Source organism: Mugil cephalus, chromosome 16, assembly GCF_022458985.1.
Source record: "Mugil cephalus isolate CIBA_MC_2020 chromosome 16, CIBA_Mcephalus_1.1, whole genome shotgun sequence".
Lineage (NCBI taxonomy): Eukaryota > Metazoa > Chordata > Actinopteri > Mugiliformes > Mugilidae > Mugil > Mugil cephalus.
In genome coordinates this window covers 8,088,164-8,102,727 of record NC_061785.1, presented here as the reverse complement: position 1 = coordinate 8,102,727, position 14,564 = coordinate 8,088,164, and the positions used below count along the sequence as shown (strand labels likewise).

Sequence of the window (14,564 nt, the reverse complement as noted above, 5' to 3'; positions counted from 1 at the left end):
TTAAGATAAAGATAATTAAATCAGCGGCTAAATGAGGGAGACTGCGCTGCTGGCGTCACCATGGCAGCACTTTGATGTTCTATTTCAGCGCGATAGTATCAACATCAACTCATCAGTCCCCAAACTACTGTCGCGCACGCTCTCGCACAACCGCACACGTATGCGCGGTTCATGCGCTCGCGGACCATGTTCCACTTACTACCTCCTACCTCCTCCTCCTACTCTTACTGTACACACAAAGGGACACATGACACGCTAAGCGCCACAGTCCTCGGTTTTGTTTCCCCTCATCCAACCAGAGCGTTCTCTACTGTTGATCTCACCCACTTCTCTTCTTTCTTTCCTTCCCTCTCCAGACCTCTCCATCTCCCTCATTTCTAATCTTATGCCGCTCTCGCTCTCTCTCTCTTTCTGTCTCTCTCTCTCTCTCCCCCGCCTCTTTCCTCCCGATCAGCAGGTTGCTAGGCAACTGTGCTCCATTGATCTAGGGGAGCACGATGACAAGCTCCCATAACTGTCATGAAAACACACACACACTCACACTCACGGGCGCACACACACACACGCGCGGGAACACACACGGTTATTGGAGATGTCTAGTAGCACCTTTAGAACGAAGGCGTCCGCTTATCTGATAAGGACGAGGAACGGGGGGGGAGACAAGGAGGAGGGACAGAGTGATACAAATGACAGAAGAGGAGGAGGAGGAGGAGAGAGTGGCTCTTTGTGTTGCTTACCTACTCACGCCCTCCCTTCTCCGTTTCCCCCCACTCCATCCCAAACCACCCCTCATTCCCTCTCATTTCTTCCTTTTGCTATCCAGTGTAACCCTTGCCATCCTTGGAAAACAATTACCTTCCCCGTTGGCCTGGCCAAATTTCCAATCTGACCCATCACACAGTCACGGCCACCTCATCATCGCCGGCTACAAACTGGCTCCATTCCATTTGTGCCTCCACTTCAGCAATCATTACTCGCACTGTCACAATAAAATGAAACAAAGGAGAAGATGGTGGGAAAGAGAAGCAGCGTGGATTTGGTGTAAAACGGATGAACACATGGACACATTGTGGCTTAAACTTAATTTTGTAGTTAAATCAAGTGACAAATAGCTCAAATAAATCATTTCTGTCAATTCGATGATAACAGGGACACAACTGTTATTCTTTTATACTAATAGGACAAGAAAAAATAGCTATTTTTTGAGGTTATTGAAGCAATTTTCCTTTTTACACCTCTAGGTGTAGTAATTAAACAAACAAGGTTTAATGTGTTAATTAGTCAGCGTTGGAAATGCTACAGGCTGCATTTTTTTTGTTAACCTTTGGGCGCACCCAAACAAGCCGTTCCCTCAGGCGTCTTTATTCCAAACTAATAAACGGCAGCTTCAGATTTAACAGACACGAGAGCGAAGCCGACTCTATCTCAGAAAGAAAGTGAATAAAACGATTTCCCAGCAATGTATCATTTACCTTCAGGCGCGGTTTTGTTTTCTGTCCCACCTCACAGACGTGAGCACGAGCTTTTATAATTAGGTGCGGAACACGCCGGCCGGCGTTTCAAACGACGATATTCAGTCAATTAAAAGAAAACAATTATCTTGTTTTCCATCATCACAGTTATTTTTTTTAATTACTAGTTAAGCAGGTGACGCACAATTTTCTGCTGTCCTTCGAATTTAATGAAAAACCATGCCCTCTGTGACAACATACAGGCGTATACAGTAGATAAGAAAAAGTAGGGAAAAAAATTGCGGTGGCATACATTCTTGTTGCACTCCATAAAAAATGATTTGTGGCGGACTACAAATATGGCTGTGATTTTATATTCTGACAACTCACAAGAACACACAAAAGGGCCAAGTACTACATACTGTACGAGCAGAACATACTGCGTGGAGTCCTTGAATGCTGCATACTCATCAATTAAACTTGCAGGCTGAACACAAAAAGAAAGAGTTTTGAACGGGGCTCTTTGGAAGAAGCCGAGGCAGAGAGAGAAGAATAATTCATTGAGATAAAGACCTTGAGATGCATCAGTAAAAACACTAGAGGCTTGTCGCTGTGATAAAGTCAGAGGTAAATACGCTTAACAGACTATCAGTGAGGAGCTTCAAGACATTCAGTCGCATCAAGGGCATGCTGACGACGCTGTAAGAAGTGAATGTAAAAAAGGTTTTCTTGGGTCAGCTAGTAATAAGGACTCATCTTCTGGGGACCATTAGCGCCAATACCTAATATTATGACAGTCGAATCAACAGATTACGCTGGACACTTCATTCTCGGCTGAAAAAATATCAACAGCGATAATGGTTGGAACATTTCTAATTAAATATTACGCGGGAGACAAAAATAAAGATAGACTGAAAAAGGCAAAAAAAAAAAAAAATAAATAAAAATCTGCCATTCAATTTACTAGCGACAAATGATTTCATTCACTGCAGTGAATTATTCCATTCAGAGAAGACAGTATAGGTTCTCTGGCTGAAAAGGAAAATTAAACGAATGACTGATTTGATTTTGAGCTTTGAAAAAGTTTCATCATTTTCGGGTCAGCGAAAGAGCCGCAGATGACAATATTTACAGCACAATCGCGAAATGTTCTTTTCGGTGCGTCTGTCAAGTGTCCACAGCCAAAATGTTCTGTCTCGAGCCAGAGTGACAGACTCCCTTTCATCATATCAAATCAGTCCTCTTCACCTGCCAAGCTCAACATATTCACTGACAGCGCGATTTTTCTTCGTCAGCTTCACACTGTTGTACGCTCCTAAAATCAACACGTTTTTTTTTTTTAAAAAAGAAAAAAGAAAAATGAATGAATTCAAATAACTTTCATGAATCCCCAGTCTCCTACACCTCTTCCTCTCTGTTCTCCTCCCCCACTCCAGCTCTTTCTCTGACTTCACTACAGACTCCAGCAGCTTTATGCTGGCTCTTCTCCAGCAATTATCTGGTTGGTTCCACTCTGACGCAACTCGAAGACTCCACTCATCTTCTTCTTCGTCATCAGCTCCCGCTTCCTCGCTAAAAGCGAGACTCCCTCTCTGACATAAACTCCCACTCATCTCCAAAATGGGCATCAGCTCTATCTTTGCTCAAATATTTCTCTGGTGCTGACTAAATCTCATCTCCATCTCTTCTGTGGCTCTTCAGTCAGATCGACGCTAACGCCGGTCTCTGCTGTGATGCGGCTATGAGTCTACTTTGGCCCAGACTCCGTGGCAGCTGGCCACCAGCTTTGTCATTGACTCATCTCTGCTCTTAAACCTCAGACGCAAGTCCAAAAGTTATGCCAGCGCAGTCTTGGCTTAAGACTTTCTTTTCTACCCAAAGTTCTGCCTGAGTTGCAGCCCATTCAAGGGGTGCAGTGTTCCTCTGTTTAGACCTCTTCATGGCCTACGTCACTGTGGTGTCATGGCGTTAGCTGGAGGCAAAACAGAGGGAGGCCTGAGGCAAACACTGTCACTTTCAACCATGAACATGTCGTTTTGCTGTATATTTTGGTGGGAAAACTGAAAAATCCAAAAACACTAGCTTGAAGTTGTATCACATGCCAGCCACTGCCAGTCGTCACTCTGTGTTCACATGGGCAAAGGTCATCTTTCACATTTTTCTATTGCAAATCTCGCACATGTCCATTCAAGATATCGTTATAGCCCACTAACGATTGTTACGTTAATGCTAATGCTAACCGCAAGCTAATGCAACGTTAGTTGTGTGTTTCAGGGGTGTCCAAGCAGAAGTTGCATTTCTACCACTGTGGAGGGTAACGTATCTTTGTTGGAGAGGCTTCACTTGATAAAGGCAGACCAGACTTCGTCGCCTCTGTGTCCTCCTTTGGTCAAATCGTCCATCCAGTGAGTGAGAGTGTAGAGGTCAGTGAATGTAGTCCCATCAGTCAGAGTCAACTTTTTGAAATAACACTCACGATCTTGGAGAGTGAGTGTATTAGTATATTCTCGAAAATATGCATTTTCCTCATCCATTCGTGCCAAAATAGTCCGTTGAAATATGCTAACTGGCATTTACGGGCTATAGTGATTGAGATGTTTTGCCTCCAGCTAAGCCCCGCCCCTAAAGAAAAAAAAGTCACATTGTTTCTAAACTGTGAAGGGGTCTATAGCAATGTCGGTCTCTCGTTCATTCAGTTCACCACTTTAGCACAATCTCAAATAACTATCAAAAGGACTGCCACGGGCTATTTTTTCAGATCAATGCATCCTACTGATTTTAGAAATTCCATGTTCCTTTCTTAAAAAGTGGAATATGGTATAAACTGCCAACTCATAGTGCCCAGAGGATGAATCCAGCTGTCTCTGAGTACCCCCTTACTTTTAATCTAGTGCCATCTTTAACACATTGAAACAACTCATCATAAGATGATATATCTTGAACAGTTTGGAGATCCTTTCATTTCTTTCCCTTCACCATGAGGTCTATAAGTCTTTCATAGGGAAATGTGTTGACTACTAACCAAATGCACTGCATGAATGAATTTTGGTGCAGACTCTCATGTTCTCCAGAGGATGGTGACAATCCCCTGTCATCTTTATCAAAAAAAATAAAATAAAAAATAAATAAAAATAATCAGTTTAGACTTAGGATGTAGCTCAAAGTGTTGCTGACAATGCGGCCCAGCCTTTGAGGATTGGCATCAATACAAATACTGTGGCATTAGCTTGAGGAAATGCTAACTGAGTGTGACTGGCATGGGTGACTAGTCTTAATTGTAGTCACACTTTTAATGGGGCAAAAAGACAACAGATGGTAAATTAGTATCAAAAAATAAATATATTTACATTTTTTTTTATTTACATTCCCCACCATCACTACAAAATCATTACCATCATTACAAAATGCACAGTGGCCATAAAGTTTGTCTGTTCCCCGAGATGGAAATTAATTTTAAAGTAAGAATCTGTCAGCCTGAAAGACCGAAGGGAGTTCCTTTTTTCGATCAGTCTCCTATAACACTTTACGGTTCTCGCTCAAACTTACTGATACAGTTATTGCTTTGGGGAGAGCAGAGCTCAAGGAAGATTTAGAGCATTAGTTTCCATTGCAACGACCGGACTTAAGCCTTATTTATAGCACTTTTGCAAGGAAAATCCCTTCCGTAACATCAGTGACTGGACAGTTCTTTTACATTATCCCAAATTTGTTGCCACATATAACACAGATATTGTTCTCTTCTTAACGGTGGAAAAAAGTCTACATCAACTGACAGTTTTTTTATCTTTAAAGAGGAAACTTTGCATAAATTCTGTTAAATTGGAAGCTCAACACGTGAACTCCCAATGCGTTGCCTTTAGCTTCTATTAGGAGGAATAATTCATCATCTAATAATCTTTTTCTTTTTTTGTCATCATTTCTATTTATACATCTATAGTGTTTGAAGACAGAGGAACAATATCAGTTATGCCGATGTGTGAACATGATTCTCTCTTATTCTATTATTCTAATTAGTCAATGCTTGTGCTGGTCTGACATTTTTTTATTTTTTTTTTTTTACAAATTAGGTTTTTGCAGTTCCAGTGTAAAAACTGAGTCAAAATAGATAATATTGACTCTGTTATAATGGCTTTCTTATCTTACAGTCCTTCATATCTTTATTAGCCATTACACTGGAATAGATTCACGTTCTCGGGCAAGTACAGCAACTGCTGATAGATGTGGCTGCAATCACTGAGCCCGTACTGTATGTAAGCCTGCGAGAGAAATCTCAGGAGTCATATGAACAGTTCAGGATCAAACAGTCCGAGGTCTCAGAGCCCAAAATGGCCCACTCAACTCTGCTCCCCGCACATAGTGGACTTTTATGGCTCAGCTGGCCAATTCCTCACTAAAGCTGCCGAGACAGAGTCAGAGGTTCAAGAGCTTTTTTTTTGTGTGTGTGTGTGTGTGTGTGTGTGAAACCACCGCTGCTAGAGTGAGTCAATACGGAGGAGACCTTTGGATGGGTTTCGTAGACCTCAATCGCTGCAGTAGAACAACTAAATATCGGAGGTTAGTCGGATGATCTTGCAAGCGGATGGTGGGAAGAAAAGGTTCCATAGCAGGGAAAAAAAAAATAAAAAATCATCTTTCAAACCTCAGCCAGAGGAGGAATGAACAATTTATGGAGTGTGAGGCTGGACTAAAGAAAGCAGCAGTGGCAGTGCAGTGTTTGCTCATTACAGGTGGTAGCAGGGACCATTGACTGTAAATTGATTAGGCTGGCCAGTGTGAAACAGAACCTCCGACTACTCTTACACTTTTGGCAGGAATACACAAACTCAAAAGAAGTTCTGGATGTTGGAAGCTACATAAGTACAATGTTAGAGAATAAGGCCTTGGCACAGAATGCGGGCCAACTTTTTCTTGGAGCTTTGGTCTCGACATCAAAATCCAAACAGTACTGAGCAGTGGAGTTCATCTTAAAGAGGCAATCCTGAAATCAAGTATTAAGCTTCCGCACAGCTTAAGAGAACTGCAAGTCACATATTTAAGCCACAGGGGAGGCGACACACAAAGTCGGCCGTCGACCGTTCATTTCTGGCCCTGAGTCAGACCCTTGTCGACAGCTTTTCAGCCGATTCAGCGTATTGAATCAGTTGAGAACTCAAGTTTAAAGGGCACTCGGATGGCTCTTCTTGTTGTACATCTTCTTCTGATCTGAACATTCAAATACACAAATGGATTGGTGGCAAAATTCACCATTGCTCTCCTGTGCGAGCCGGGCATTCACACAAGAGCTGGGGAGCATGCTAAAGGTGAGGCTAGCTGAGTGGTTTTAGTAGTTAGTAGGAGGGCTAAGCTAATCTTTTGGTTGAAAGTCACACGGTTGCATGATCAGAATTAGGATCGGAATCACTTTATTGATCTCAGGGAGAAATTACTTTTCGTTACAGCAGCTCCAACCCAAAGTGTAACAGTGTTTAGGACAAAGAGCAATCAGAATAAGTAAGAGACAATAAGAATAAGTAAGAGAATGTTAAAAATCTAGGAAATATAAATATATAACAATATGTACAAGTATAAGTGAAGTGAACCTGTGTTCTGAGTTATTGCTCTGAAGAGAAAAAAATGTTGCACATGGTGAGAAATATATAAGGAAATATATACAAGTGTATGAAAATGTATACATTTTTATTTTTTATGCATGTGTAATTGCACAATCTCAGGGTCAGTATAGTTATAAATATGGATTAAAGTTATAAACATTATTGCACATAGTAAGACCAGAGTCCCCTAATATACAGGGAATGTGTACTGGTATATGAGATGAGGTGAACATGAATTATTGCACATTAATGAATTATTGCACATTAAATAAATAATATGGCTGCTACACCCTCAGAGTGAGGAGTTGTACAGGCTAATGGCCACCAGGAAGGAATGATTTCCTGTGATGCTCTGTGGTGCATCGTGGTGTGATAAGTGTGGCGCTGAAAGAACTCCTGTGTCTGGACAGCACGCCATGGAGTGGGTTCGACTCATTGTCCACGATGGCTTTCACCTTGTGAAGCATTCTCCTGTCTGACACCACTGTCAGAGGGTCCAGCTTCACTCCCACAACGTCACTGGCCTTGCGTATCAGTCTGTTCAACTTGTTGGCGTCCGCTACCCTTAGCCTGTTGCCCCAGCAATCAACAGCATAGAAGATGGCAAAGACCACCACAGACTCAAAGAACATCCTGAGCATAGTCCTGCAGAAGGCGATTCAGGCCCTTTCTGTACAGGGCGTCTGTGTTCTTTCCCCAGTCCAGTCTATTATCAATGTGAACCCCCAGATACTTATTATCCTCCACTATGTCCACACTGATGGAAACAGGGTTCCACCGGCACCTTGGTCCTCCTCAGGTCCACCGCCAGCTCCTTCGTCTTTGTCACATTGAGCTGTAGATGGTTCCCCTCTCACACCATGTGACAAAGTTGTCCACAACAGCCCTGCACTCCACCTGTCACCCTTGCTGATGCATCCAACCACTGCAGAGTCTTCAGAAACCTTCTGGAGATGACAGGTCTCCGTGCAGTGGTTGAAGTCCGTGGTGTAGATGGTGAAGGGAAAGGGAGAGGGAGATGGCTACATGGAAGGGGGTGACTCCAGGATGCTGGGGCTCACTGTTAAGCCTTCTTGAGGTGTCATGGGCCTAACTTAACGAAACATTGGAGAAGGGAGGTCTCCACTTGAAAGCCCCAGTGATGCCTGCATACTGTCTACTGCTGTTGGCTAGGCTAGTTAGCTGGTTATTGTTGGTTATTGTTGGTTACTAGTTGGTAGTTGACAGCTAGCCTGCTGTCAACTACTCAGTTGGACTGGGCTTCCAAATACTTTGTCTTGCCCCAAATCTTGGCACAAGGGAGAAGTGTTGGTTGACATGTAGCGGCATATCCTATCACTTCTTACCAAAACCCCTGCCCCCCTGCTGTCAGGGTGGTTGAAATGCTGGCATTTCCCACTCATACTCTTACTGGGGGATGGGATTACGTGGGCCTACTGTTGTTGGCTAGGCTGGTTAGCTGGTTCTTGTTGGTTGCTAGCTGGTAGCTGACAGCTAGCCTGCTAGTCGTTTCCTTTTTGTGTTTTTTTGCCTAACATCTTATCCTGTGTAATAATGAACGCATAGAAAAGCGACCATCTTGAATGTAGACCAACTGATCCAGATGTTTCAGCAGAGGCCAGCTCTGTTTGACAGTTAGCAGATCTTCCTAGCCTCCAATACTCCCAGTTAATAGCAGCTCTTCCTGTTTCCCGTTTTGACTGACGAATACAACTACTGCCACCTGTAAGCATGAAGAGCTAGTTACTTTATGCCGGCGCAGAGCGTACATGCCAACTGGGAGTTGGCTGTAGTCACTGCGGTGTGTTTAAGCACAGCTCTTCGATCCAGACACAGGTGACGTGAGGTGACATCACAGTCGGCCTTCATTGTCGCTTCTGTGTTTCAGGCTCTTAAATCCACCAAATTCAACAACAGAATACGTCATTGGTTATTGCCCTCCAGAAAAAAGGTCTTTTTATCTGATCCGATTCCTCTTCTGACAGCATCACTAAATTAAAAATACTGCTTTGTTGAGATTAGCGGGCCTCTGTTGTCATGGTTACAGCCATAACCATGTGGCTGGGGTCATTGTAAAAAGTGCTGACTTTCTGCAGTATCTCAGGTTTTAAGACGTTTTGTTCATCCATCCATTCTTGACGTGTCCTCAGCAGACTGTGCGGTGCCATGATGACGCCACCTGTCTTCCTCCCCCGGGTCCAGGGGATAAGTGGTCACTAGACGCTTTGTGACAAGAGCTTTTATGAGCACCCTCCTAAGCCACACAGCACATAACACAACTGTTTTCACAAGGTGTGAGCCGATCGTCACGTCAGGGAAACTGACTCTGACGTGTAAAATTTGCAAAGCACCCGTTTTAAATGGAAAAACTGATGAAATGACATGTTGCCGAGTCAGAGGCAGGCCTCCTGAATGAAAGCGAGTTTCTTCAAATGATGGGGGGTGGGGGGTGGGGGGAATGGCTAAAGGAAAGCTCTATCTTGGCCACCTCCCTCATGAATAAACAGAGGACTCTGCAGGGGAAGAACGGGAAGGTTTAGGAGCAGCTCTGCACTTTGAGAAGGAACAGAAAGAGAGGAGGTGCACAGGGAAAACACAGCGAAAAATGAGAGGATGTGCTCGTCCAGGAGGAAAAACGTCCATGAGAATAAAAATGAAGTTGATGTTACATGTGTGGAGAAAGTGAGGAACACTCTGCCGGAGGAGGACGCTTGGGCAAAACCCACCTACGTACCCAACACTGATTCACCGCTCTGGAATAATGACTTAATTCATTTATTATCATTTTCATGTTGACACACTGACTCTTTTGGTTACATCAAGAATAAAAGGTGGATTACAGCAGATTTAATGCTTATGGTCTGCATTAGCAGCGTCAGGGGGGGAAAAAAAAAAGAGGCAAGAAAAATTGAATTAAATAGAGAAACATTTACAGTAAATTCTATTCACATTCATTCATCTTGAGTTATCTTCCCATTTACCGCAACATCCCTGTGTGCCATCTTCCGAACGAGAGATAACAAATTGTGGCAAATTCACCTTGCCAAGGCTTAAACAACACGTTTTTTTCCCTCAGCACAGCAAATAAAAGATATTCCCCATTATGAAAATAGCCTCTTTTTCTAGAAAACAAACACAACGTAGAAACAGACTGATTATACATCCCTAAACGTCTACGCTGTTTGTCGTCATAATACAAAGCTAACAAACAGCAGGAGAGGACGCAATTGAATGTTTTCTAGGAAATGTCTTCCTGTCGAAGACAAATACGGCTTACGGGGACAATTTGTAAGCTACTTGTGTTGTTGATTCACATGCGAGTGAGATTGCAGTTATGTGTATATTAGGTTTATGATCATTTGGGAGAGATTTATTTGATGTATAAATACGTCTCTGCAGCTCTATTATCACATTTTCACAGTGGGGAACGTGACCTACGTGAAACTGATGCATTTAAAGAGCTGCCTGCTTTAAATTCAAGAAGAGTCATTATGGTAAATTAGGCATCAAATGAGAAAAAAAATAATCGACACGGTTTAAAGGTGGTAACTACAGCTTTTTAAGAGCAGCGAATATAGACCTGATCGTTGGTCTTCTGCTTGCGGCTGGTGACAAGCTGGTTTGTCTTTGGTGTCTAGAGCAAGGGTGTCTTTGTGGCAGATGTTTCCTCCGCTCCACTGTGTTTTTTTTTTTTTATTTTTTTTTTTTTCCCCACCCAGCTGGGGATTTCAACCACCAATCTGCCTCTTCAAACTGGAGCGTGGCAGGTTACATAAAAAGGTTTGCTGACTAGCCTCACTTCAGAGGCAGAAGAATGAGCGTGGCCGCTGTTCATTGAGCTGACGCTACGGGCCAGACTGTTGCTGTCCACTTTATTTGGTTCTGAATCAGTGCTCACATGGCATACGTAGAATTTATTTGGGGGGGGATCGCATCATAGATACTCAGTGGGAAATAGAAACTCAGCACCCCCTGGTGTCTGGTCTGAAGCCCTGAGCTGTCGTGCTTCATGTTTTAATAGATGCAAGACACAAGCGGACATTTATTGAAAACAAATTAGTCTGAAAGAGCATTCAGGGAAGGACTAGAAGTACAACTCTAATAACTGCTCCTGAGACATTTCACATGGTCACATCACAACAGATTAATTGTTTAATGTTAGATATCATTAATATGATACATCATCTTTTAATTAACGTCTGATTAATCTTTTTTTTGTGTGTCAATTACACAAATACACACAGTGGATGCTTAGTGGAAGGGTTTTTGTAATTTTGGTTTTACATAAAGTGTTTTTTGTACTGCCACCACCGGTGTTGGGAATTGCTTACTGTGTATTACTACAGTGAGCACACAAAACTATTTCAAAAGCGATGGAGGAGGAAGGTTTATCTGCAATATATGCTGTAAATATGACCGACTGACAAGGTTTTGGACTTTACACATGAAATCGTTAACATCCGTTGTGGTGGATTTCCCTTCAAAACAAAACAAAGGTGATTTAAAAGAGATAGACACAGCGGTGCAGGGCAGGCTATTGAAATGGTGTTATCGTTATTAGCATCTTTTAAATTATTTTATAGCTGAATATTCAATTTATACCTTAAAAAAATGAATATCTGTAATTACCGAGGTTTATTCTGAAAGTTGTGCAGCGGAAGCAGAGGTACTTACGTAATCCATTCGCCTTGATCAAATAGTTCCTGGATTAGAGCTGCTATAAGAATGTTTTCCTGTCGTTAAACAACTCATAACAGGTGAACATGAAGCCCATTATAATGCCATCACTGGAGCTGTAAGTTGCTAGCAGGCAATATAATAATAATCGTCCAGCTCTTGAGCCGTCCACGTTGCCGTCAAGGGTAACGTTATTTTAACGCGTTATCATGTGGGTTTTCGGTTACGGGTCCCTGATATGGAAAGTGGATTTTCCTTATGAGGAGAAGAGAATCGGTTATATTAAAGGCTTCAGCCGTCGGTTTTGGCAGGGCAGTACCGACCACCGGGGAGTACCGGGTAAGGTGAGTATGTAATACCGGCTTTTTGGCACCTACAGTATAGCAAAAGAAAAGGTCGTAACGTCAACTGACGCAACACCGTATGTGGAGTTCGGGCCGAACGTCAGGTCACAAAATTTATATTATTTTCTTAATATGTTGTAAATGAATTGGTTTGTATCAACAAATACATTAGACACTCTACTAACACTATAATTTTCTATATATAGTGTTATAACATGCAGCATGTAATAACATGATTAGCTTTTAGCTTTTTTATTTGATTTAATATTTTTATAATTATTCCTAATATTATTATTATTATCAGTGGTAGTATTAGTAGTAGTATGTTAAATGAAAATGTCCACACTCTTTATGTGTGGAACATGCCACTAGATTCATTCATTCATTCATTCATTCATTCATTCAGAAGATTTAAGAAGTTTTCCCTGATCTTCTGTCTTTGTCTTTTGCAGCCTGGCCGGGTTGTTACTCTGGTAGAAGATCCTGAGGTGAGTCACAATCCCTCCTAACTTTACTGGCACCATGCCTTACTTTGTAAATGTGGCAACAACTAACATTTATTTTTGTTATCGGTGAACCTGCCAGATATTTCATATATTTACTCACCAAAACACACCTACATTTTTTTTTTGTCTTTCTACGGTTTTATCTAACCAAAACTCTGAATTATACAATGAAATCAAAAACAGAAATGCATAACTCAACAACCTACCATGATCGAATCAGTTAATCAGTAACCAGAATAGTTTTAGCCTTAACTCAAACAGTGAAGTGATTGCCAAATAGTTATCTTAAGCTTGTTTGCATTATGCCCATTTTATTATGCTAAAACAATAAAGGGATGATTGCAGGAAGCAATCAGACGTGCGCAAATAAGGTGTCTACACTTCATTCACCGTCTAATTTATTGGTGGTTAATTCAGTTGTCAAATAGATGTCTTTACTGCGGGACGCAAACAGAATCACATATTATTTGCTGCAGATCATTATTATTTGTCTTATTTATTGTCATACTCCAAGAAATGCGTGAAGGCAATGCCACAGAGTGAGCACATTTTCAAAGTGAGGTTCCATTTAACAGAAGACAGACTTCTAAAGTTATGTTTACTTCAATACTGTTTTTTGTTGTTTTGCATATACTTTGTATAAGAAAGATACAGGTTTTTACACAGTCAACAAGAGTGTATACGTCTGGCGAATTGTACGTATTTACAGGTGACTGTTGCGTTTCTTAGAAGTGAAAGTAAATGATTAATTACGAATAGCACGAGTAGCGAAATGAATACGGAAACAAACTGACAACTGAAAATTAAATGAGCGGCAATCATTCTGATGTTATTGACTGATTATTTTCCAAAACAGGTATCTAGGTGGAATACTGCATGCAAAACTACAGCATTCATTTTAATGCAACGTACTATGCCCACACTCATAGAATCCGAGGTTACAATATGTAACCAACCGCCAGTAAGCCCAAATATAGGTACTGTGTGTGTCTAACAAAAAGTAGTATAAGTAGTATCCTTAGTTGTTTATTCATTGGTATTTATCAAATATGACATACGTATTTTTATATTCCATAGCTATTGCACTTAATTAAGTATATTTAAGCAACATACCTGCCTGTGTAGAGTTCATCATTCTGCCTTCTTCCCCGCAAAATAACGAGCAAGCCTTCGTTCTCCTTTCACGCCTCTCCTCCAGGGTTGCGTTTGGGGCGTTGCCTACAAACTGCCGACCGGCCGAGAGCAGGAAGTGAAGAGCTACCTCGACTACCGAGAAAAAGGTGGTTACCAGGTCATCACCGTGACCTTCTACCCCCGTCCCTTACTCAGTCCTTCGCCCAGCCAGACGCTGCTCTACATAGGCTCTCAGGACAACCCCAACTACCTCGGGCCCGCACCTCTGGAGGAGATAGCCAACCAGATCGTCAGCTCCACCGGTCCAAGCGGGAAAAATACAGAATATCTATTCCAGCTGGCTGATGCTGTGAGAACTATTCTGCCTGAGGACTCAGACGCGCATCTGTTTTCTCTGGAAACTTTAGTGAGAGAAAGGCTACAAAGCGGATAGAAGCACTGAAATCACGTTGATTATAACTCAATAAAGAATAAAACTTGACCAATTATATATACACAAGGCTGGGTTTGTCAAATAATCTCAGGGTTTTGTGACGTACGCATACACAGGGTCAATCAGGATATTTGTTAGTCCCGGAAAAGATGTTGACCCCGTTAGAGTCACTCCGCAATTAAATGTCAAGCTTTTTGTTCCGGGCAGTAGAAATAACACGCTGCAGCGCAAAACACATGAATAGAAAGCTGCTTCAAAACAGGAAAACGGCTAACTTACGGGCATTTAAAGACATATTCTGAGAAACCACAAAATATGGTTTGAATAAAGCTACACAAATGAAAAACGGGATGAATGAATATGAGTTGAATGCATGTTGTGGTTCAAGGTTGGGGTTATAATTTTTTTTTTTTTAAAAAGTTAAACAA

The 14,564-nt window shown here is 41.9% G+C and overlaps 1 protein-coding gene across 1 annotated transcript; it reads left to right on the top strand.

The window, feature by feature from the left end:
* The first annotated feature begins 11,703 nt into the window (after positions 1-11,703).
* Positions 11,704-14,191, top strand: chac2 (ChaC, cation transport regulator homolog 2 (E. coli)). Its single transcript, XM_047608877.1, has 3 exons — positions 11,704-12,063; positions 12,516-12,551; positions 13,768-14,191. Exons 1-3 carry the CDS (start codon positions 11,929-11,931, stop codon positions 14,134-14,136), a joined length of 540 nt encoding a protein of 179 aa, XP_047464833.1. The 5' UTR covers positions 11,704-11,928; the 3' UTR covers positions 14,137-14,191.
* The last annotated feature ends 373 nt before the right edge of the window (positions 14,192-14,564 follow it).